Source organism: Oncorhynchus mykiss, chromosome 8 (assembly GCF_013265735.2).
Source record: "Oncorhynchus mykiss isolate Arlee chromosome 8, USDA_OmykA_1.1, whole genome shotgun sequence".
NCBI lineage: Eukaryota > Metazoa > Chordata > Actinopteri > Salmoniformes > Salmonidae > Oncorhynchus > Oncorhynchus mykiss.
The window spans coordinates 3,258,668-3,286,103 of record NC_048572.1 but is presented as its reverse complement, the minus strand read 5'-3'; the positions used below and the strand labels follow the sequence as shown (position 1 = coordinate 3,286,103).

The 27,436-nt window shown below is 43.7% G+C and overlaps 1 protein-coding gene across 2 annotated transcripts in view; it reads right to left on the bottom strand.

Annotated features, from left to right (window-relative positions):
* The window catches only part of mtmr9 (myotubularin related protein 9), a 52,161-nt gene extending 32,170 nt beyond the window's left edge, over positions 1-19,991 (bottom strand). The window contains exons 1-4 of one of the 2 annotated variants that reach the window (XM_036984566.1): positions 19,868-19,991; positions 18,245-18,451; positions 17,590-17,698; positions 16,781-16,906 (exon numbers count right to left, since the gene is read on the bottom strand). In XM_036984566.1, the coding sequence (XP_036840461.1) occupies positions 16,781-16,906; positions 17,590-17,698; positions 18,245-18,426 (417 nt within the window). In that variant the 5' untranslated portion in view covers positions 18,427-18,451; positions 19,868-19,991. The remainder of the gene's footprint in view (positions 1-16,780; positions 16,907-17,589; positions 17,699-18,244; positions 18,452-19,867) is intronic. The other variant, XM_036984565.1, reaches the window with a different exon arrangement.
* Positions 19,992-27,436: the final 7,445 nt, after the last annotated feature.

Genomic DNA, 27,436 nt, shown 5'->3' with positions numbered 1-27,436 from the left:
AGAGGAGGGATGATGGATGGAGGGAGAGGAGGGATAATGGATGGAGAGGAGGGATGGATGGATGGAGAGGAGGGATGGATGGAGGGAGAGGAGGGAGGGATGGAGAGGAGGGAGGGATGGAGAGGAGGGAGGGATGAGGGAATGGATGGAGGGAGAGGAGGGATGGATGGATGGAGGGAGAGGAGGGATGATGGATGGAGGGAGAGGAGGGATGGATGGAGAGGAGGGAGGTGGGGAGGGATGGGAGAGAGGTGGGGAGGTATGGATGGAGGGAGAGGAGGGAGGTGGGGAGAGATGGATGGAGGGAGAGGAGGGAGGTGGGGAGAGATGGATGGAGGGAGAGGAGGGAGGTGGGGAGAGATGGATGGAGGGAGAGGAGGGAGGTGGGGAGAGATGGATGAGGGAGAGGAGGGAGGTGGGGAGAGATGGATGAGGGAGAGGAGGGAGGTGGGGAGAGATGGATGGAGGGAGAGGAGGGAGGTGGGGAGGGATGGATGGAGGGAGAGGAGGGAGGTGGGGAGAGATGGATGGAGGGAGAGGAGGGAGGTGGAGAGAGATGGATGGAGGGAGGGGGAGGAGGGAGAGGGGGGGATAGAGGGAGGTGGGGAGGGAATGGATGGATGGAGAAGGGAGGAATAGCGGGAGGTGGGGATGCATGAGAGAGAGGGAGGTGGGGAGGGAATGGATGGATGGAGGGGGAGGAGGGAGGTGGGGGAATAGAGGGAGAGGGGGGGAATAGAAGGAGGTGGGGGAATAGAGGGAGGTGGGGTAATAGAGGGAGAGGGGGGAATAGAGGGAGGTGGGGTAATAGAGGGAGGTGGGGTAATAGAGGAAGAGGGGGAGGAGGGAGGTGGGGTAATAGAGGGAGAGGGGGAATAGAGGGAGGTGGGGTAATAGAGGAAGAGGGGGAGGAGGGAGGTGGGGTAATAGAGGGAGGTGGGGTAATAGAGGGAGGTGGGGTAATAGAGGGAGGTGGGGTAATAGAGGGAGGTGGGGAGGAGGGAGGTGGGGTAATAGAGGGAGGTGGGGTAATAGAGGAAGAGGGGGAGGAGGGAGGTGGAGTAATAGAGGGAGGTGGGGTAGTGAGGAGGGGAGATCATTAAAATACTTAAGGAAAGCTGGTTTTTTATGGGTGGTTTTTATGTCACTTTGTGACATCTGCTGATGTAAAAAGGGTTTTATAAAAACATTTGATTTGACAAAATTAACATAAACCGTTTTCCTTATTTGACAAATAAACCTTGAAACATCCAGATCTAAAAGAAACCATACAACACGCAGCGGTAATTAGAACCAGCCATACAACACCCAGAGGTAATTAGAACCAGCCATACAACACCCAGAGGTAATTAGAAACAGCCATACAACACCCAGAGGTAATTAGAACCAGCCATACAACACGCAGAGGTAATTAGAACCAGCCATACAACACGCAGAGGTAATTAGAACCAGCCATACAACACCCAGGGGTAATTAGAACCAACCATACAACACCCAGAGGTAATTAGAACCAACCATACAACACCCAGAGGTAATTAGAACCAACCATACAACACCCAGAGGTAATTAGAACCAACCATACAACACCCAGAGGTAATTAGAACCAACCATACAACACGCAGAGGTAATTAGAACCAGCCATACAACACGCAGAGGTAATTAGAACCAGCCATACAACACCCAGGGGTAATTAGAACCAACCATACAACACCCAGAGGTAATTAGAACCAGCCATACAACACGCAGAGGTAATTAGAACCAGCCATACAACACGCAGAGGTAATTAGAACCAGCCATACAACACGCAGAGGTAATTAGAACCAACCATACAACACCCAGAGGTAATTAGAACCAACCATACAACACCCAGAGGTAATTAGAACCAACCATACAACACCCAGAGGTAATTAGAACCAACCATACAACACCCAGAGGTAATTAGAACCAACCATACAACACCCAGAGGTAATTAGAACCAACCATACAACACCCAGAGGTAATTAGAACCAGCCATACAACACCCATAGGTAATTAGAACCAGCCATACAACACGCAGAGGTAATTAGAACCAGCCATACAACACGCAGCGGTAATTAGAACCAGCCATACAACACGCAGGGGTAATTAGAACCAGCCATACAACACGCAGCGGTAATTAGAACCAGCCATACAACACGCAGCGGTAATTAGAAACAGCCATACAACATACAGCGGTAATTAGAACCAGCCATACAACACCCATAGGTAATTAGAACCAGCCATACAACACGCAGAGGTAATTAGAACCAGCCATACAACACGCAGAGGTAATTAGAACCAGCCATACAACACGCAGCGGTAATTAGAACCAGCCATACAACACGCAGAGGTAATTAGAACCAGCCATACAACACCCATAGGTAATTAGAACCAGCCATACAACACGCAGAGGTAATTAGAACCAGCCATACAACACCCATAGGTAATTAGAACCAGCCATACAACACCCAGAGGTAATTAGAACCAGCCATACAACACCCATAGGTAATTAGAACCAGCCATACAACACGCAGAGGTAATTAGAACCAGCCATACAACACCCAGAGGTAATTAGAACCAGCCATACAACACGCAGAGGTAATTAGAACCAGCCATACAACACGCAGAGGTAATTAGAACCAGCCATACAAAACCCATAGGTAATTAGAACCAGCCATACAACACGCAGAGGTAATTAGAACCAGCCATACAACACCCAGAGGTAATTAGAACCAGCCATACAACACGCAGAGGTAATTAGAACCAGCCATACAACACCCATAGGTAATTAGAACCAGCCATACAACACGCAGAGGTAATTAGAACCAGCCATACAACACCCATAGGTAATTAGAACCAGCCATACAACACGCAGAGGTAATTAGAACCAGCCATACAACACCCATAGGTAATTAGAACCAGCCATACAACACGCAGGGGTAATTAGAACCAGCCATACAACACCCAGAGGTAATTAGAACCAGCCATACAACACGCAGGGGTAATTAGAAACAGCCATACAACACGCAGAGGTAATTAGAACCAGCCATACAACACCCATAGGTAATTAGAACCAGCCATACAACACCCATAGGTAATTAGAACCAGCCATACAACACCCATAGGTAATTAGAACCAGCCATACAACACCCAGAGGTAATTAGAACCAGCCATACAACACCCATAGGTAATTAGAACCAGCCATACAACACGCAGAGGTAATTAGAACCAGCCATACAACACGCAGAGGTAATTAGAACCAGCCATACAACACCCATAGGTAATTAGAACCAGCCATACAACACGCAGAGGTAATTAGAACCAGCCATACAACACCCATAGGTAATTAGAACCAGCCATACAACACGCAGAGGTAATTAGAACCAGCCATACAACACCCAGAGGTAATTAGAACCAGCCATACAACACCCAGAGGTAATTAGAAACAGCCATACAACACCCATAGGTAATTAGAACCAGCCATACAACACCCATAGGTAATTAGAACCAGCCATACAACACCCATAGGTAATTAGAACCAGCCATACAACACGCAGAGGTAATTAGAACCAGCCATACAACACCCATAGGTAATTAGAACCAGCCATACAACACGCAGAGGTAATTAGAACCAGCCATACAACACCCAGAGGTAATTAGAACCAGCCATACAACACCCAGAGGTAATTAGAACCAGCCATACAGCACCCAGAGGTAATTAGAACCAGCCATACAACTCCCAGAGGTAATTAGAACCAGCCATACAACACCCAGAGGTAATTAGAAACAGCCATACAACACCCAGAGGTAATTAGAACCAGCCATACAACACCCAGAGGTAATTAGAACCAGCCATACAGCACCCAGAGGTAATTAGAACCAGCCATACAACACCCAGCGGTAATTAGAACCAGCCATACAACACCCAGAGGTAATTAGAACCAGATATACAACACCCAGAGGTAATTAGAACCAGCCATACAACACCCAGAGGTAATTAGAACCAGCCATACAACACCCAGAGGTAATTAGAACCAGATATACAACACCCAGAGGTAATTAGAAACAGCCATACAACACCCAGAGGTAATTAGAAACAGCCATACAACACCCAGAGGTAATTAGAACCAGCCATACAACACCCAGAGGTAATTAGAACCAGCCATACAACACCCAGAGGTAATTAGAACCAGCCATACAGCACCCAGAGGTAATTAGAACCAGCCATACAACACCCAGAGGTAATTAGAACCAGCCATACAACACCCAGAGGTAATTAGAACCAGCCATACAACACCCAGAGGTAATTAGAACCAGCCATACAACACCCAGAGGTAATTAGAACCAGCCATACAACACCCAGAGGTAATTAGAACCAGCCATACAACACCCAGAGGTAATTAGAAACAGCCATACAACACCCATAGGTAATTAGAACCAGCCATACAACACCCAGAGGTAATTAGAAACAGCCATACAACACCCAGAGGTAATTAGAAACAGCCATACAACACCCAGAGGTAATTAGAAACAGCCATACAACACCCATAGGTAATTAGAACCAGCCATACAACACCCAGAGGTAATTAGAACCAGCCATACAGCGGTAATTAGAACCAGCCATACAACACCCAGAGGTAATTAGAACCAGCCATACAGCGGTAATTAGAACCAGCCATAAAACACGCAGGGGTAATTAGAACCAGCCATAAAACACGCAGCGGTAATTAGAAACAGCCATACAGCGGTAATTAGAACCAGCCATAAAACACGCAGGGGTAATTAGAAACAACCATACAACACCCAGAGGTAATTAGAAACAACCATACAACACCCAGAGGTAATTAGAAACAGCCATACAGAGGTAATTAGAAACAGCCATACAACACCCAGAGGTAATTAGAACCAGCCATACAACACCCAGAGGTAAGTAGAACCAGCCATACAACACCCAGAGGTAATTAGAACCAGCCATACAACACCCAGAGGTAATTAGAAACAACCATACAACACGCAGCGGTATTTAGAAACAGCCATACAACACCCAGAGGTAATTAGAACCAGCCATACAACACCCAGAGGTAATTAGAACCAGCCATACAACACCCAGAGGTAATTAGAAACAGCCATACAACACCCAGAGGTAATTAGAACCAGCCATACAACACCCAGAGGTAATTAGAACCAGCCATACAACACCCAGAGGTAATTAGAACCAGCCATACAACACCCAGAGGTAATTAGAACCAGCCATAAAACACCCCGAGGTAATTAGAACCAGCCATACAACACGCAGAGGTAATTAGAACCAGCCATACAGCGGTAATTAGAAACAGCCATACAACTCCCAGAGGTAATTAGAAACAGCCATACAACACACAGAGGTAATTAGAAACAGCCATACAGCGGTAATTAGAACCAGCCATACAACACCCAGAGGTAATTAGAACCAGCCATACAACACCCAGAGGTAATTAGAAACAGCCATACAACACGCAGAGGTAATTAGAAACAGCCATACAGCGGTAATTAGAAACAGCCACACAGCGGTAATTAGAAACAGCCATACAACACCCAGAGGTAATTAGAAACAGCCATACAACACCCAGAGGTAATTAGAAACAGCCACACAGCGGTAATTAGAAACAGCCATACAACACCCAGAGGTAATTAGAAACAGCCATACAGCGGTAATTAGAAACAGCCATACAACACGCAGCGGTAATTAGAACCAGCCATACAGAGGTAATTAGAAACAGATATACAACACGCAGGGGTAATTAGAAACAGCCATGCAGCGGTAATTAGAAACAGCCATACAAAACCCAGAGGTAATTAGAAACAGCCATACTACACCCAGAGGTAATTAGAAACAGCCATACAAAACCCAGAGGTAATTAGAAACAGCCATACAGAGGTAATTAGAAACAGCCATACAACACCCATAGGTAATTAGAACCAGCCATACAACACCCATAGGTAATTAGAACCAGCCATACAACACGCAGAGGTAATTAGAACCAGCCATACAACACGCAGCGGTAATTAGAACCAGCCATACAACACGCAGGGGTAATTAGAACCAGCCATACAACACGCAGCGGTAATTAGAACCAGCCATACAACACGCAGCGGTAATTAGAAACAGCCATACAACATACAGCGGTAATTAGAACCAGCCATACAACACCCATAGGTAATTAGAACCAGCCATACAACACGCAGAGGTAATTAGAACCAGCCATACAACACGCAGAGGTAATTAGAACCAGCCATACAACACGCAGCGGTAATTAGAACCAGCCATACAACACGCAGAGGTAATTAGAACCAGCCATACAACACCCATAGGTAATTAGAACCAGCCATACAACACGCAGAGGTAATTAGAACCAGCCATACAACACCCATAGGTAATTAGAACCAGCCATACAACACCCAGAGGTAATTAGAACCAGCCATACAACACCCATAGGTAATTAGAACCAGCCATACAACACGCAGAGGTAATTAGAACCAGCCATACAACACCCAGAGGTAATTAGAACCAGCCATACAACACGCAGAGGTAATTAGAACCAGCCATACAACACGCAGAGGTAATTAGAACCAGCCATACAACACCCATAGGTAATTAGAACCAGCCATACAACACGCAGAGGTAATTAGAACCAGCCATACAACACCCAGAGGTAATTAGAACCAGCCATACAACACGCAGAGGTAATTAGAACCAGCCATACAACACCCATAGGTAATTAGAACCAGCCATACAACACGCAGAGGTAATTAGAACCAGCCATACAACACCCATAGGTAATTAGAACCAGCCATACAACACGCAGAGGTAATTAGAACCAGCCATACAACACCCATAGGTAATTAGAACCAGCCATACAACACGCAGGGGTAATTAGAACCAGCCATACAACACCCAGAGGTAATTAGAACCAGCCATACAACACGCAGGGGTAATTAGAACCAGAAATACAACACGCAGAGGTAATTAGAACCAGCCATACAACACGCAGAGGTAATTAGAACCAGCCATACAACACCCATAGGTAATTAGAACCAGCCATACAACACCCAGAGGTAATTAGAACCAGCCATACAGCACCCAGAGGTAATTAGAACCAGCCATACAACTCCCAGAGGTAATTAGAACCAGCCATACAACACCCAGAGGTAATTAGAAACAGCCATACAACACCCAGAGGTAATTAGAACCAGCCATACAACACCCAGAGGTAATTAGAACCAGCCATACAGCACCCAGAGGTAATTAGAACCAGCCATACAACACCCAGCGGTAATTAGAACCAGCCATACAACACCCAGAGGTAATTAGAACCAGATATACAACACCCAGAGGTAATTAGAACCAGCCATACAACACCCAGAGGTAATTAGAACCAGCCATACAACACCCAGAGGTAATTAGAACCAGCCATACAACACCCAGAGGTAATTAGAACCAGATATACAACACCCAGAGGTAATTAGAAACAGCCATACAACACCCAGAGGTAATTAGAAACAGCCATACAACACCCAGAGGTAATTAGAACCAGCCATACAACACCCAGAGGTAATTAGAACCAGCCATACAACACCCAGAGGTAATTAGAACCAGCCATACAGCACCCAGAGGTAATTAGAACCAGCCATACAACACCCAGAGGTAATTAGAACCAGCCATACAACACCCAGAGGTAATTAGAACCAGCCATACAACACCCAGAGGTAATTAGAACCAGCCATACAACACCCAGAGGTAATTAGAACCAGCCATACAACACCCAGAGGTAATTAGAACCAGCCATACAACACCCAGAGGTAATTAGAAACAGCCATACAACACCCATAGGTAATTAGAACCAGCCATACAACACCCAGAGGTAATTAGAAACAGCCATACAACACCCAGAGGTAATTAGAAACAGCCATACAACACCCAGAGGTAATTAGAAACAGCCATACAACACCCATAGGTAATTAGAACCAGCCATACAACACCCAGAGGTAATTAGAACCAGCCATACAGCGGTAATTAGAACCAGCCATACAACACCCAGAGGTAATTAGAACCAGCCATACAGCGGTAATTAGAACCAGCCATAAAACACGCAGGGGTAATTAGAACCAGCCATAAAACACGCAGCGGTAATTAGAAACAGCCATACAGCGGTAATTAGAACCAGCCATAAAACACGCAGGGGTAATTAGAAACAACCATACAACACCCAGAGGTAATTAGAAACAACCATACAACACCCAGAGGTAATTAGAAACAGCCATACAGAGGTAATTAGAAACAGCCATACAACACCCAGAGGTAATTAGAACCAGCCATACAACACCCAGAGGTAATTAGAACCAGCCATACAACACCCAGAGGTAAGTAGAACCAGCCATACAACACCCAGAGGTAATTAGAACCAGCCATACAACACCCAGAGGTAATTAGAAACAACCATACAACACGCAGCGGTATTTAGAAACAGCCATACAACACCCAGAGGTAATTAGAACCAGCCATACAACACCCAGAGGTAATTAGAACCAGCCATACAACACCCAGAGGTAATTAGAAACAGCCATACAACACCCAGAGGTAATTAGAACCAGCCATACAACACCCAGAGGTAATTAGAACCAGCCATACAACACCCAGAGGTAATTAGAACCAGCCATACAACACCCAGAGGTAATTAGAACCAGCCATAAAACACCCCGAGGTAATTAGAACCAGCCATACAACACGCAGAGGTAATTAGAACCAGCCATACAGCGGTAATTAGAAACAGCCATACAACTCCCAGAGGTAATTAGAAACAGCCATACAACACACAGAGGTAATTAGAAACAGCCATACAGCGGTAATTAGAACCAGCCATACAACACCCAGAGGTAATTAGAACCAGCCATACAACACCCAGAGGTAATTAGAAACAGCCATACAACACGCAGAGGTAATTAGAAACAGCCATACAGCGGTAATTAGAAACAGCCACACAGCGGTAATTAGAAACAGCCATACAACACCCAGAGGTAATTAGAAACAGCCACACAGCGGTAATTAGAACCAGCCATACAACACCCAGAGGTAATTAGAACCAGCCATAAAACACCCCGAGGTAATTAGAACCAGCCATACAACACGCAGAGGTAATTAGAACCAGCCATACAGCGGTAATTAGAAACAGCCATACAACTCCCAGAGGTAATTAGAAACAGCCATACAACACACAGAGGTAATTAGAAACAGCCATACAGCGGTAATTAGAACCAGCCATACAACACCCAGAGGTAATTAGAACCAGCCATACAACACCCAGAGGTAATTAGAAACAGCCATACAACACGCAGAGGTAATTAGAAACAGCCATACAGCGGTAATTAGAAACAGCCACACAGCGGTAATTAGAAACAGCCATACAACACCCAGAGGTAATTAGAAACAGCCACACAGCGGTAATTAGAAACAGCCATACAACACCCAGAGGTAATTAGAAACAGCCACACAGCGGTAATTAGAAACAGCCATACAACACCCAGAGGTAATTAGAAACAGCCATACAGCGGTAATTAGAAACAGCCATACAACACGCAGCGGTAATTAGAACCAGCCATACAGAGGTAATTAGAAACAGATATACAACACGCAGGGGTAATTAGAAACAGCCATACAGCGGTAATTAGAAACAGCCATACAAAACCCAGAGGTAATTAGAAACAGCCATACAACACCCAGAGGTAATTAGAACCAGCCATACAACACCCAGAGGTAATTAGAACCAGCCATACAACACCCAGAGGTAATTAGAACCAGCCATACAACACCCAGAGGTAATTAGAACCAGCCATACAACACCCAGAGGTAATTAGAACCAGCCATAAAACACCCCGAGGTAATTAGAACCAGCCATACAACACGCAGAGGTAATTAGAACCAGCCATACAGCGGTAATTAGAAACAGCCATACAACTCCCAGAGGTAATTAGAAACAGCCATACAACACACAGAGGTAATTAGAAACAGCCATACAGCGGTAATTAGAACCAGCCATACAACACCCAGAGGTAATTAGAACCAGCCATACAACACCCAGAGGTAATTAGAAACAGCCATACAACACGCAGAGGTAATTAGAAACAGCCATACAGCGGTAATTAGAAACAGCCACACAGCGGTAATTAGAAACAGCCATACAACACCCAGAGGTAATTAGAAACAGCCACACAGCGGTAATTAGAACCAGCCATACAACACCCAGAGGTAATTAGAACCAGCCATAAAACACCCCGAGGTAATTAGAACCAGCCATACAACACGCAGAGGTAATTAGAACCAGCCATACAGCGGTAATTAGAAACAGCCATACAACTCCCAGAGGTAATTAGAAACAGCCATACAACACACAGAGGTAATTAGAAACAGCCATACAGCGGTAATTAGAACTAGCCATACAACACCCAGAGGTAATTAGAACCAGCCATACAACACCCAGAGGTAATTAGAAACAGCCATACAACACGCAGAGGTAATTAGAAACAGCCATACAGCGGTAATTAGAAACAGCCACACAGCGGTAATTAGAAACAGCCATACAACACCCAGAGGTAATTAGAAACAGCCACACAGCGGTAATTAGAAACAGCCATACAACACCCAGAGGTAATTAGAAACAGCCACACAGCGGTAATTAGAAACAGCCATACAACACCCAGAGGTAATTAGAAACAGCCATACAGCGGTAATTAGAAACAGCCATACAACACGCAGCGGTAATTAGAACCAGCCATACAACACGCAGGGGTAATTAGAAACAGCCATACAGCGGTAATTAGAAACAGCCATACAAAACCCAGAGGTAATTAGAAACAGCCATACAACACCCAGAGGTAATTAGAAACAGCCATACAAAACCCAGAGGTAATTAGAAACAGCCATACAGAGGTAATTAGAACCAGATATACAACACCCAGAGGTAATTAGAAACAGCCATACAACACCCAGAGGTAATTAGAAACAGCCATACAACACCCAGAGGTAATTAGAAACAGCCATACAACACCCAGAGGTAATTAGAAACAGCCATACAACACCCAGAGGTAATTAGAAACAGCCATACAACACCCAGAGGTAATTAGAAACAGCCATACAACACGCAGCGGTATTTAGAAACAGCCATACAACACCCAGAGGTAATTAGAACCAGCCATACAACACCCAGATGTAATTAGAACCAGCCATACAACACCCAGAGGTAATTAGAAACAGCCATACAACACCCAGAGGTAATTAGAACCAGCCATACAACACCCAGAGGTAATTAGAACCAGCCATACAACACCCAGAGGTAATTAGAACCAGCCATACAACACCCAGAGGTAATTAGAACCAGCCATAAAACACCCCGAGGTAATTAGAACCAGCCATACAACACGCAGAGGTAATTAGAACCAGCCATACAGCGGTAATTAGAAACAGCCATACAACTCCCAGAGGTAATTAGAAACAGCCATACAACACACAGAGGTAATTAGAAACAGCCATACAGCGGTAATTAGAACCAGCCATACAACACCCAGAGGTAATTAGAACCAGCCATACAACACCCAGAGGTAATTAGAAACAGCCATACAACACGCAGAGGTAATTAGAAACAGCCATACAGCGGTAATTAGAAACAGCCACACAGCGGTAATTAGAAACAGCCATACAACACCCAGAGGTAATTAGAAACAGCCACACAGCGGTAATTAGAACCAGCCATACAACACCCAGAGGTAATTAGAACCAGCCATAAAACACCCCGAGGTAATTAGAACCAGCCATACAACACGCAGAGGTAATTAGAACCAGCCATACAGCGGTAATTAGAAACAGCCATACAACTCCCAGAGGTAATTAGAAACAGCCATACAACACACAGAGGTAATTAGAAACAGCCATACAGCGGTAATTAGAACCAGCCATACAACACCCAGAGGTAATTAGAACCAGCCATACAACACCCAGAGGTAATTAGAAACAGCCATACAACACGCAGAGGTAATTAGAAACAGCCATACAGCGGTAATTAGAAACAGCCACACAGCGGTAATTAGAAACAGCCATACAACACCCAGAGGTAATTAGAAACAGCCACACAGCGGTAATTAGAAACAGCCATACAACACCCAGAGGTAATTAGAAACAGCCACACAGCGGTAATTAGAAACAGCCATACAACACCCAGAGGTAATTAGAAACAGCCATACAGCGGTAATTAGAAACAGCCATACAACACGCAGCGGTAATTAGAACCAGCCATAAAGAGGTAATTAGAAACAGATATACAACACGCAGGGGTAATTAGAAACAGCCATACAGCGGTAATTAGAAACAGCCATACAAAACCCAGAGGTAATTAGAAACAGCCATACAACACCCAGAGGTAATTAGAAACAGCCATACAAAACCCAGAGGTAATTAGAAACAGCCATACAGAGGTAATTAGAACCAGATATACAACACCCAGAGGTAATTAGAAACAGCCATACAACACCCAGAGGTAATTAGAAACAGCCATACAACACCCAGAGGTAATTAGAAACAGCCATACAACACCCAGAGGTAATTAGAAACAGCCATACAACACCCAGAGGTAATTAGAAACAGCCATACAACACCCAGAGGTAATTAGAAACAGCCATACAACACCCAGAGGTAATTAGAAACAGCCATACAGCGGTAATTAGAAACAGCCATACAGAGGTAATTAGAACCAGATATACAACACCCAGAGGTAATTAGAAACAGCCATACAGCGGTAATTAGAAACAGCCATACAAAACCCAGAGGTAATTAGAAACAGCCATACAACACCCAGAGGTAATTAGAAACAGCCATACAAAACCCAGAGGTAATTAGAAACAGCCATACAAAACCCAGAGGTAATTAGAAACAGCCATACAACACCCAGAGGTAATTAGAAACAGCCATACAAAACCCAGAGGTAATTAGAAACAGCCATACAACACGCAGCGGTAATTAGAAACAGCCATACAGCGGTAATTAGAACCAGCCATACAACACGCAGGGGTAATTAGAAACAGCCATACAGCGGTAATTAGAACCAGCCATACAACACGCAGAGGTAATTAGAAACAGCCATACAGCGGTAATTAGAAACAGCCATACAAAACCCAGAGGTAATTAGAAACAGACATACAAAACCCAGGGGTAATTAGAAACAGCCATACAGGGGTAATTAGAACCAGCCATACAACACCCAGAGGTAATTAGAACCAGCCATACAAAACCCAGAGGTAATTAGAAACAGCCATACAACACCCAGAGGTAATTAGAAACAGCCTTACAAAACCCAGAGGTAATTAGAAACAGCCATACAACACCCAGAGGTAATTAGAACCAGCCATACAAAACCCAGAGGTAATTAGAAACAGCCATACAACACCCAGAGGTAATTAGAAACAGCCATACAAAACCCAGAGGTAATTAGAAACAGCCATACAAAACCCAGAGGTAATTAGAAACAGCCATACAAAACCCAGAGGTAATTAGAAACAGCCATACAACACGCAGGGGTAATTAGAAACAGCCATACAGCGGTAATTAGAACCAGCCATACAACACGCAGGGGTAATTAGAAACAGCCATACAGCGGTAATTAGAACCAGATATACAACACCCAGAGGTAATTAGAAACAGCCATACAGCGGTAATTAGAAACAGCCATACAGGGGTAATTAGAACCAGATATACAACACCCAGAGGTAATTAGAAACAGCCATACAGCGGTAATTAGAAACAGCCATACAAAACCCAGAGGTAATTAGAAACAGCCATACAACACCCAGAGGTAATTAGAAACAGCCATACAAAACCCAGAGGTAATTAGAAACAGCCATACAAAACCCAGAGGTAATTAGAAACAGCCATACAACACCCAGAGGTAATTAGAAACAGCCATACAAAACCCAGAGGTAATTAGAAACAGCCATACAACACGCAGCAGTAATTAGAAACAGCCATACAGCGGTAATTAGAACCAGCCATACAACACGCAGGGGTAATTAGAAACAGCCATACAGCGGTAATTAGAACCAGCCATACAACACGCAGAGGTAATTAGAAACAGCCATACAGCGGTAATTAGAAACAGCCATACAAAACCCAGAGGTAATTAGAAACAGCCATACAAAACCCAGGGGTAATTAGAAACAGCCATACAGGAGTAATTAGAACCAGCCATACAACACGCAGGGGTAATTACAAACAGCCATACAGCGGTAATTAGAACCAGCCATACAACACGCAGAGGTAATTAGAAACAGCCATACAGCGGTAATTAGAAACAGCCATACAAAACCCAGAGGTAATTAGAAACAGCCATACAAAACCCAGGGGTAATTAGAAACAGCCATACAGGGGTAATTAGAACCAGCCATACAACACGCAGGGGTAATTAGAAACAGCCATACAGCGGTAATTAGAAACAGCCATACAGGGGTAATTAGAACCAGCCATACAACACCCAGAGGTAATTAGAACCAGCCATACAAAACCCAGAGGTAATTAGAAACAGCCATACAACACCCAGAGGTAATTAGAAACAGCCATACAACACCCAGAGGTAATTAGAAACAGCCATACAAAACCCAGAGGTAATTAGAAACAGCCATACAAAACCCAGAGGTAATTAGAAACAGCCATACAAAACCCAGAGGTAATTAGAAACAGCCATACAACACGCAGGGGTAATTAGAAACAGCCATACAGCGGTAATTAGAACCAGCCATACAAAACCCAGAGGTAATTAGAAACAGCCATACAACACCCAGAGGTAATTAGAAACAGCCATACAAAACCCAGAGGTAATTAGAAACAGCCATACAACACCCAGAGGTAATTAGAAACAACCATACAAAACCCAGAGGTAATTAGAAACAGCCATACAAAACCCAGAGGTAATTAGAAACAGCCATACAACACCCAGAGGTAATTAGAAACAGCCATACAAAACCCAGAGGTAATTAGAAACAGCCATACAAAACCCAGAGGTAATTAGAAACAGCCATACAAAACCCAGAGGTAATTAGAAACAGCCATACAAAACCCAGAGGTAATTAGAAACAGCCATACAAAACCCAGAGGTAATTAGAAACAGCCATACAACACCCAGAGGTATTTAGAAACAGCCATACAAAACCCAGAGGTAATTAGAACCAGCCATACAAAACCCAGAGGTAATTAGAAACAGCCATACAACACCCAGAGGTAATTAGAAACAGCCATACAACACCCAGAGGTAATTAGAAACAGCCATACAACACCCAGAGGTAATTAGAACCAGCCATACAACACGCAGGGGTAATTAGAACCAGCCATAAAACACGCAGGGGTAATTAGAAACAGCCATAAAACACCCAGAGGTAATTAGAACCAGCCATAAAACACGCAGGGGTAATTAGAAACAGCCATACAACACGCAGGGGTAATTAGAAACAGCCATACAGAGGTAATTAGAAACAGCCATACAACACGCAGGGGTAATTAGAACCAGCCATACAGAGGTAATTAGAACCAGCCATACAGCGGTAATTAGAACCAGCCATAAAACACGCAGGGGTAATTAGAACCAGCCATACAGGGGTAATCAGAACCAGCCATACAGGGGTAATTAGAACCAGCCATACAACACGCAGGGGTAATTAGAACCAGCCATACAGCGGTAATTAGAACCAGCCATAAAACACGCAGGGGTAATTAGAACCAGCCATACAGGGGTAATTAGAACCAGCCATACAACACGCAGGGGTAATTAGAACCAGCCATACAGCGGTAATTAGAACCAGCCATACAACACGCAGGGGTAATTAGAACCAGCCATACAACACGCAGGGGTAATTAGAACCAGCCATACAGAGGTAATTAGAACCAGCCATAAAACACGCAGGGGTAATTAGAAACAGCCATACAGGGGTAATTAGAACCAGCCATACAACACGCAGGGGTAATTAGAACCAGCCATACAGGGGTAATTAGAACCAGCTATACAACACCCAGAGGTAAATTAGAACCAGCCATACAGGGGTAATTAGAACCAGCCATACAACACGCAGGGGTAATTAGAACCAGCCATACAGGGGTAATTAGAACCAGCCATACAACACGCAGCGGTAATTAACTCAATATACACGGAGTGTACAAAACATTAGGTACACCTGCTTTTTCCATGACAGACTGACCAGGTGAAAGCTGTGATCCCTTATTGATGTCACTTGTTAAATCCACTTCTATCAGAGTAGAAGAAGGGGAGACAGTTTCAATAATTATTTTTAAGCCTTGAGACATGGATTGTGTCTGTGCCATTCAGAGGGTGACTGGACAAGACATAATATTTAAGTGCCTTTGAATGGGGTATGGCGGTAATAACCAGGTGTACCGGTTTGTGTCAAAAACTAACACTGCTGGGTTTTTCGCACAACAGTTTCCTGTGTGTATCAAGAATGGTCCACCACCCAAAGGACATCCAGCCAACTTGACATCCGTGTGAATCTACGTGGGCCAGCATCCCTGTGGAACGCTTTCGACACCTTGTAGAGTCCACGACCTGATGAACTGAGGCTGTTCCGAGGGCAAAAAGAGTGGGATTGATACTCAATATTAGGAAGGTGTTCTTAATGTTTTGTAGACTCATCGTATTATCTCAGCAGGTTCCAGGGTGAGCAGAGCAGCCCTACATACCATGGACTCCAGGTCTTTGAAAGCATCCTCTGGAAGGAAAGACTTCCATCCGTCCTCGATGACCTGAAACATGGGCCGGTAGAAGAGCGGGTACATCAAAGAGACAGAGTCCAGAGTGGACAGAACCTAGAGGAAGAGAGCAGGTATTACGTTGATTGTGCACTCTGTAGTGAACGAGTGCACACTTCATAGAGAATGTGACCACAGCCTGAGAACCATAGCCAGTAACCTCCTCCCCAGGTTATTGTGCACAGCACATACAAGCCTGGGATAGCAACCACTCAGAGTTGACCTTAGTGGGAGTGACCATAGAATTCTGAAGGGACCTACTGACTAAAGTATTTGTCATCATTGAATTTTAGCGAATCACATGACTGATGTGTGAATCTGTGCTTTGCTAGTGTAAAGGGGAGAGTTATAGGGAAGGTGTTGTCGGGGAGGATTGGTGGGTAGATTAAGACTATTTATTTGGAGGCCGGGGGGGGGGGGGGGGGGGTTTCTTCCGACTGTCCGTGTCGGCTAACGAATGCCAAGTTTGACTCGTTGGTCCATCAGACCAGGCATTTAGGCAGAAGTGTCTATGAATGAGATTAGAACCACAGAGAAACTCCTCTAGAGGTGTATCTCCAGGTTGGGATTGATACCATAGTTTATCTCCACAGTGGGATTGATACCATAGTTTATCTCCAGGTTGGGATTGATACCATAGTTTATCTCCACAGTGGGATTGATACCATAGTTTATCTCCACGGAGGGATTGATACATTGATGTTCCAATATAAAACATGGAGACTATGCTCCCTCCTCACCTCGATAGAGCTGGCGATGTTGAGGCACTCCTCCATGCCAGGGATATCCAGCTGAATCACCCTGAGGTCTTTACACTTGACTATGATGGTGCCCAGCGACCCCACAAACCTGCAGACAGGGGGAGGAGAAGGTTAACACTGACCCTAAGCTTGATCATAACCCCTCACCCCTGATCCTAACCCCTGATCCTAACCCCTCACCCTGACCCCTCCTTACCCTCACCCCTGATCCTAGACCCTCAACCTCACCCCTGATCCTAAGCCCTCACCCCTCCTTACCCTCACCCTGATCCTAACCCCTCAGCCTGATCCTAACCCCTAATCCCTCACCCTAACCCCTAACCCCATCCTCACCCGGACACTCAGGTCTTTATACATACTAGCAAGTCCCTAACCCCAAATATCCCCCTACAACCCCATTGTGTTGTCCTGTACACACACCCACCTCTTCTCTATGGGGTCGATGTTAGCATGCAGCAGCCTGAAGCTGAGCTACCGACCACCCACCTCTTCTCTATGGGGTCGATGTTAGCATGCAGTAGCCTGAAGCTGAGCCTGGAACAGAGCTACAGACCACCCACCTCTTCTCTATGGGGTCGATGTTAGCATGCAGTAGCCTGAAGCTGAGCCTGGAACAGAGCTACAGACCACCCACCTCTTCTCTATGGCGTCGATGTTAGCATGCAGCAGCCAGAGTTCCTCTGTGTTGTCCTGTCTGGAGCTCAGTATGAGGTGATGTCCTGTCAGACAGAGAGTTCCCTCCACTGTGGGAAGGAAGGGTCTCCTCAACACCACCCCATCCACTCTGGGGGTCTTAATCAGCTCAGCAAACTCCATTTCCTAAAACAGAGACACAGACAGCCTACCATAAAGCGATAGTGTGAGTTAGCCTTTTTGTATTTGTTCATTAACCAGAGATAGTTGCACTTCCCCGGAGTAGAGCAGTCTGTATTTTTATTTATTTTCTCAACCAAGAGGTGCAGTTTCCTTTTCACAACAAGAAATTATAATTGAATGTTTGATAGACATCAGATGCTTGCAATACTAGCCTTGGCCACCTAGCTAGTTAACATGCTCCTGGTAATCAAATTGTGCTTTCAAGACAACTGGGAACTCGAAGAAAATATATATATAAACGGTCAAATTATGAAATCAGTGGTCTTCATGTCGGGAAGTCTGAGCTCAAGAAATACCGCGTTCAAAACAACTGCGAATTCTCCGACTGCAGTTTGTTCCAGACAACTGGGAACTCTGGGGGGGGGGGGGGGGACAGCTCCGACTGAGAAAAATATTTACGTGTCTGTCAAATCATCACCGATGTCATGAATTTACCTTTTTTATTTTATCCCCCGAGTTCAAAACAAATCATGATGGCAGTGACCTTCAGGTCGGAGTTTTATAAAGAGACCCGAGTTGGATGAGTATTCAAGTCGATTTTTCAACAGTCGGAGCTCGTCCCCCCCGAGTTCCCATGTAGATTGAACGTAGATTGAACGTTCGGGAATCGGCGATTTCCGAGTTCGCAGTTGTATTGAACGCGGCATTAGTTGTATTGAAAGCACCATAAGATAAGATAACTAACCGACTCGGAGGTAGGAGTGACAGCCCTCATGCCGCGTTCCAAACAAATGCGAACTCGGAAAAATACGAGGTGATCTTCGGGTCGGAGTTCAAGAAAGAGACCCGAGTTGGTTGACTGTTCAAATCGATTTGTCCCAGTTGGAGATATTGTTTTAATTACATTTTTAATCCTCTTTTTATTTTGGAACTTCTATGGAGTGTAATGTTTACTGTATATTTTTGTTTATTTCACTTCTGTATATTTAACATATGCCAATAAAGCCAATAATTGAATTGATTTCCCGAGTACCCAGTTGTTTAGAAAGCCACATCTCTTAGCTAGCTCCACTAACATTAGCTACCGGCTAGGCATCTAGCTAGCTAACTAACGTCGTACGCAAGCTAGTAGGCTGATATTAGATCATTTTAAGTTCATACAAAACATGTATCTTTGGTTCCTGACAGACGGCTTTATACAGGTAACGGAATAAAGTAGCGAGCGGTGGAGACCATAGTTGAGTTTTATCAACAAATTACAGATTTAGCTAGAGAGCTAACTTCCTATCTAAGGTTGACTAGCTAACTGCGTAGACACTGCAGCCTGGAAGTGTAGCAAAGCTGATAATGATATCTTTGTCCGATACATTGGTTAATCAACACGTCCAACAACAACAATTTAGATTTTAAATGTAACTGGTGTAAACACTAAGCATCCTACCTGGCACCTCTGCTGATGTTTGACCAAAAATGTTACTGGTTGAGTGAGAATGAAGTGGGAACACAAAAACATGCCGACTGGAACAAGAGGACATCGGACATTAGGGTTCCGATGCCAATCAATGGAAAACTATTTCTAATTCACAACGACACTATAGATGCTACATATACAGTACCAGTCAACAGTTCGGACACACCTACTCATTCAAGGGTTTTTTGTTATTTTTTTACTATTTTCTACATTGTAGAATAATTGTGAAGACGTCAACACGATCAAATAACACATATGGAATCATGTAGTAACCAAAAAAAAGTGTATCAAAATATATTTGAGATTTGAGATTCTTCAAAAGCAGCCACCCTTTGCCTTGATGACAGCTTTGCACACTCTTGGCATTCTCTCAACCAGCTTCACGAGGAATGCTTTTTCTACAGTCTGAAAGGAGTTCCCACATATGCTGAGCACTTTTTTGGCTGCTTTTCCTTCACTCTGTGGTCGAACTCATCCCAAACCATCTCAATTAGGTTGAGGTCGGGTGATTGTGGTGGCCAGGTCATCTGATGCAGCACTCCATCACTCTTCTTATTGGTCAAAAAGGCCTTACACAGCCTGGAGGTGTGTTTTGGGTCATTGTCCTGTTGAAAAACAAATTATATCCCCACTAAGTGCAAACCAGATGGGATGGCTTATCGCTGCAGAATGCTGTGGTAGCCATGCTGGTTGAGTGTGCCTTGAATTCTAAATAAATCACAGACAGTGTCACCAGGAAATAACCCCCACACTATCACACCTCCTCCTCCATGCTTCACGGTGGAAACCCCACATGCGGAGATCATCCATTCACCTACTCTGCGTCTCACAAGGACACGGTGGTTGGAACCAAAAATATCAGATTTAGACTCATCAGACCAAAGGACAGATTTCCACTGGTCTAATGTCCAATGCTCGTGTTTCCTGGCCCAAGCATGTCTCTTCTTCTAATTGGTGTCCTTTAGTAGTGTTTTTTGTTGTTGTAGAAATTCGACCATGAAGGCCTGACTTACACAGTTTCCTCTGAACAGTTGATGTTGAGATGTGTCTGTTACTTGAACTCTGTGAAGCATTTATTTGAGCTTCAATCTGAGTTAACTCTGATTAACATAATGTAATGAAACAGGCAAGGAGCAGGTCTCGAACCCTCGACCTGCTAGCCCAAAGTCCAGCGCGTTATCGACTGTGCCGCAAAAGCATACTGCTCGAGTGGCAGAGTCGATATCCATGCCTATAAACCCAGGGTCATTACAGTATCATCTTGCAGGAGAGGTAACTCTGGGACATGATTTCCTGTGGCCTCATGAAAGACAGTTTCATCATTGCGCTTTCAACGTTATTTTCCGGATTGACTCACCTTGTCTAAAAGGAATGAGGGACTGTCTTTTCTCTTTGAGTAGTTGAGCTGTAATATGGACTTGGTATTTTACCAAAGAGGGCTATCTTCTGTATACCACCCCTACCTTGTCACAACACAACTGATTGTCTCAAACGCATAAAGAAGGAAAGAAATTCCACAAATTAACTTTTAACAAGGTACACCTTTTAATTGAAACGCATTCCAGGTGACTCTCATGAAGCTGGTTGAGAGAATGCCAAGAGTGTGCAAAGCTGTCATCAAGGCAAAGGGTGGCTACTTTTGAAGAATCTCAAATATAAAATATATCTTGATTTTTTTTTAACACTTTTTTTGGTTACTACATGATTCCATAATATGTGTTATTTCATATTTTTGATGTCTTCACTATTATTCTACAATGTAGAAAATAGTAAAAAAAAATAAAGAAAAAACCCTTGAATGAGTAGGTGTGTCCCAACATTTGACTGGTACTATGTGTATCTAATCTAACTATGTGAATTAAAGTCAGCGACGGAGCTTTCATATCCTGAAACTGAAGTTTGGGAAACCAGCAGGTGGCGCCAGTGAGACTTTGCCATGGATGCAGCACCAAACTAAAATATAAAAACAACACGCAACAATTTCAACGATTTTACTGAGTTACAGTTCATAAGGAAATCAGTCAATTGAAATGAATTCATTAGTATCTAATCTATGGATTTCACATGATTGGCAAGGGGCGCAGCCATGGGTGGGACTGGGAGGGCATAGACCCACCCACTTGGGAGCCAGGCCTAGCCAATCAGAATGAGTTTTTCCCCACAAAAGGGCTTTATTACAGACAGAAATACTCCTCAGTTTAATCAGCTGTCTGGGTGGCTGGTCTCAGACAGACCAAAGTGAAGAAGACGGATGTTGAGGTTCTTTGCTGGCGTGGCTTCATGTGATCTGCGGTTGAGAGGCTGGTTGGGTGTACTGCCAAATTCTCTAAAATTACGTTGGAGGCGACTTATGGAAAAGTAACATTTAATTGGACATTCCTGCAGTCGGCATGCCAATTGCACGTTCCCTCAAAACTTGAGACATCTGAGGCATTGTGTTGTGTGACAAAACTGCTCATTTTAGAGTGGCTTTTTATTGCCCCCAGCACAAAGTGCACCTGTGTAATGATCATGCTGTTTAATCATCTTCTTTATATGCCACACCTGTCAGGTGGATGGATTATCTTGGTAAAGGAGAAATGCTCACTAACAGGGATGTAAACACATTTGTGCACAACATTTGTGCGAAATAAGCTCTATGGTGCGTATGGAACATTTCAGGGAACTTTTTATTTCAGCTCATGGGACAAACACTTTACATGTTGTGTTAAAAAATCTAATTCGCACAATAACAAATCCCATTCAAAATCTGTCTATTTAAGCTAGAGACGGGACATAGTGATTTGGAGGCCCCAGGCAGAGGCCCACACCCTCCCCCCACTGGTTTTAATGGGTTTTACAGTAAAGGTGTAATTTAACTGTAAAAAAGTTAATACCTTTTAATGTTTATTTTACCAGGCAAGTTAGTTAAGAACAAATTCTTATTTTCAATGACGGCCTAGGAACAGTGGGTTAACTGCCTGTTCAGGGGCAGAAAGACAGATTTGTACATTGTCAGCTCAGGAGTTTGAACTTGCAACCTTCCGGTTACTAGTCCAACGCTCTAACCACTAGGCTACCCTGCCACCCCATTGCATTCATGTGCCATGAATACAATGATGTTTTTCATCTGATTGTCAAACCACCTTCAAAAATAATTCCAGCAACCAAACACCAGCTGTCCTTCAAGACTCAATAAGTGTCTGAAACGACTTATCTCCCTGATGAAAGCATCCCAATGCCATACATACACCAGATGCGTTTTGCCATATTTTGTTTTCGTCAAACCTTTCCCTGTATTTGACGCCCATGTACTTCGGCAAGGCTGCAGAAAGGTTTGCAGCATTTTCGCTGTCTCTGGGTTCCCTCCCATTTTTGACCAAAGCGACAAGAGGCTTCTGGGAATCACGTGCAAAGAAATGCTGAATGGAGACACATTGGATTGGATTACCAGGTCAGTTAAATGTGAAATAATTAGCTGCAAAGTGGAAGCTTGGTGCAGGCAATTTCTTAGCTAAGCTATCTAGCAAAGTGGTTAGTTTGTAGTTAGCTCTAGCTAACTGGCTTTGACCTCTTGATGAACTTCTGTTTTGTACCACAGCACGGTAAAGCAAGTTGAAAATATTTCTGTCAGGGAACACCTAACTCTGTGAAGTGTAATAACTAATTCGCCCTTTGAACTCCTTCTAAACAAAACAACAAAAATAACAAAATGCAGTCCGCTCTGTTTGTTACAGTTTATAGCTTTTGAAACTGAAAACTGTAAGGAGATCAAATATTTAGTCAATGAGAAAAAAAGAACACAATATCGGCCAAAAACTCAACGCTTCAACTTTATCCCACTGCCGGTCGCTGGGCTTCCTCTGCCGGTCGCTGGGCTTCCTCTGCCGGTCGCTGGGCTTCCTCTGCCGGTCGCTGGGGGAGGGGAGGGGGGGGGGGGGGGGGGGGGGGGGGGTTGACCAATTCCAGGTTTATTAACCAAACTCAATACAGGCTACTGTTTGGCAGTAACCCACGCCCAATAAACCAAGGTTAACAGTATAAAACAACCGTGATAATATATTGTTAAGATAAAACATAAGAGAGAGAACAATGGCTACAAATGGGATTACATTTGTGGAGCAGTAGTGGTAGTTTAACTTTACCTTTACTGGGTGTCTTCTCTAGACATACACACTGACAGACAGAGAGAGACAGGAAGAGAGAGAGAGAAACACTGACAGACAGAGAGAGACAGGAAGAGAGAGAGAGAAACACTGACAGACAGAGAGAGACAGGAAGAGAGAGAGAGAGGTGGGAAGAGAGAGAAACAGAGAGAGACAGGATGAAAGAGAGAGAGAGGTGGGAAGAGAGAGAAACAGATAAAGACAGGATGAGAGAGAGAGAGGTGGGAAGAGAGAGAAACAGAGAAAGAAAGGATGAAAGAGAGAGAGAGGTGGGAAGAGAGAGAAACAGAGAGAGAGAGGTGGGAAGAGAGAGAAACAGAGGGAGACAGGATGAAAGAGAGAGAGGTGGGAAGAGAGAGAAACAGAGAAAGAAAGGAAGAGAGAGAGAGAGGTGGGAAGAGAGAGAAACAGAGAAAGAAAGGATGAACGAGAGAGAGAGGTGGGAAGAGAGAGAAATAGAGAAAGAAAGGAAGAGAGAGAGAGGTGGGAAGAGAGAAACAGAGAAAGGATGAAAGAGAGAGGTGGGAAGAGAGAGAAACAGAGAAAGAAAGGATGAAAGAGAGAGAGGTGGGAAGAGAGAGAAACAGAGAAAGGATGAAAGAGAGGTGGGAAGAGAGAGAAACAGAGAAAGGATGAAAGAGAGAGGTGGGAAGAGAGAGAAACAGAGAAAGAAAGGATGAAAGAGAGATAGGTGGGAAGAGAGAGAAACAGAGAAAGGATGAAAGAGAGAGGTGGGAAGGGAGAGAAACAGAGAAAGGATGAAAGAGAGAGGTGGGAAGAGAGAGAAACAGAGAAAGAAAGGATGAAAGAGAGGTGGGAAGGGAGAGAAACAGAGAAAGGATGAAAGAGAGAGGTGGGAAGAGAGAGAAACAGAGAAAGAAAGGATGAAAGAGAGAGAGAAACAGAGAAAGAAAGGATGAAAGAGAGAGGTGGGAAGAGAGAGAAAGAAAGGATGAAAGAGAGAGAGGTGGGAAGAGAGAGAAACAGAGAAAGAAAGGATTAAAGAGAGAGAGGTGGGAAGAGAGAGAAACAGAGAGAGACAGCAGTGTCAATGCACTTAGACGAGAGTATCTCTTGTCAACTCTTGTCCTCCAACTTGTTAATCAATCATATCTACCTACGAGGGAAGGATGGCCAGCCACACAGCAGGGTGATTTTCACTGAGGAGGAGGAGGAGGAGGAGGAGGCCATGCTGACCGAGATGCATGCTGGCCATTTCGGGAGTGAAGAGCATGATTGCCAAAATCAACCTACACTTCTTCTGGCGTGGGAATTGTCAAGGATGAGGACAGCTGGCCAAGTGAAATAACCTTTTTGTTTATCAATAACATTCTATTATATCTGAAGTTATTATGATTTCAATGATTGTCATATCAGAGAGCACACAATGCTTCAACGTGTCACTTCGTGCTTATAGGTCAGTACCTGTCTAGTCTGCCAGACGTTTGAGAGGGTGAAGACTGGTGGTGGAGTTGAAGCCCATCGGTTGTTTCACCATGGCACGTGATCGGTAAATTGCCACAAATTCACATTTTGTGTGTGTGTGTGTGAGTGTGTGTGTGTGTGTGTGTGTGTGTGTGTGTGTGTGTGTGTGTGTGTGTGTGTGCGTGTGTGTGTGTGTGTGTGAGTGTTAGTGTGTGTGTGTGTGTGTCAGTATCCTTACAAATATTAAAATCTGTATACTGTATGACACAGACACGGGAAACAATAAAGTCATCTTCTAATCTCACTTTAAATGTTAGTGGTGGAACTCATCGAACTCTTCACTATAATCCAGGAATGGCAACAGCTGATTGGTCTGATGACGACCAATCGCTTTACCAAGTGGGTGGAGCCAATACCCATGAAAGTCAGTAAAGGAAGAGATTGTGCTTAACTCTAAATCCCCTTGTGTAACCCATTTAAAAGGGGGGTTGGAACCAAAAATGTATTATTTATTTTGTATGATACCCATCGAGGGCAAGACTGGCAAGGACACCTCCAAGGCGATATTGGACATCTTCAATACCTACGGTTCTGCTGAGGTCGTTTTGAGTGACCGAGGTCATGAACTTCGCAACAAGATAAGGATATTATAGGTTGTGACCAAGGTTTTTATTTATTTTATTGACAAGTCGTTGTTATGGTTTTTCTATGGTACAAAATCAGACATATTTCAATATCTTCCATTGTCAATTGATATTCCTTTTCTACCCCTCCTCCAGGTTTGGATGAACGAATCAACCAGAACCTCAAGACTGCCATGGTCAAGTCTCTTGATTGGTACCAGGAATGGTGGGAGAACAACCTGAAGGTGATTCACTTTGCACACAACAGCAACATCCAGGCCTCCACTGAGGACGGATGGGAGCTGTTCACTGAGGTAAACAATGCAATTACAGTGCCTTGCGAAAGTATTCGGCCCCCTTGAACTTTGCAACCTTTTGCCACATTTCAGGCTTCAAACATAAAGATATAAAACTGTATTTTTTTGTATTGTATTGTAAACTGTATTTTCACGCCCAATTTTTCAGTTTTTGATTTGTTAAAAAAGTTTGAAATATCCAATAAATGTCGTTCCACTTCATGATTGTGTCCCACTTGTTGTTGATTCTTCACAAAAAAATACAGTTTTATATCTTTATGTTTGAGGCCTGAAATGTGGCAAAAGGTCGCAAAGTTCAAGGGGGCCGAATACTTTCGCAAGGCACTGTATATATACAATTATTACATATACTGTAGTCTTTCAAAGGTGTGATTGACTTGGTGTTGTTTGTCTATTAGTGGTTTTGTTTGTCTATTCGTGTTGTTGTTTGTCTATTAGTGTTGTTGTTGTTTGTCTATTAGTGTTGTTGTCTATTAGTGTTGTTGTTGTTTGTCTATTAGTGTTGTTGTCTATTAGTGTTGTTGTTTGTCTATTAGGGTTGTTGTTGTCTATTAGTGTTGTCTATTAGCGTTGTTGTCTATTAGTGTTGTTGTTGTTTGTCTATTAGTGTTGTTGTTTGTCTATTAGTGTTGTTTTTGTCTAGTGTTGTTTTTGTCTATTAGTGTTGTTGTTGTTTGTCTAGTGTTGTTGTTGTCTATTAGTGTTGTTTGTCTATTAGTGTTGTTGTTTGTCTATTAGTGTTGTTGTTGTCTATTAGTGTTGTTGTTGTTTGTCTATTAGTGTTGTTGTTTGTCTATTTGTGTTGTTGTTGTCTATTAGTGTTGTTTTTGTCTATTTGTGTTGTTGTTGTTTGTCTATTAGTGTTGTTGTTGTCTATTAGTGTTGTTGTTGTCTATTAGTGTTGTTTGTCTATTAGTGTTGTTGTTTGTCTATTAGTGTTGTTTGTCTATTAGTGTTGTTGTTTGTCTATTAGGGTTGTTGTTGTCTATTAGTGTTGTTGTTTGTCTATTAGTGTTGTTGTTTGTCTAT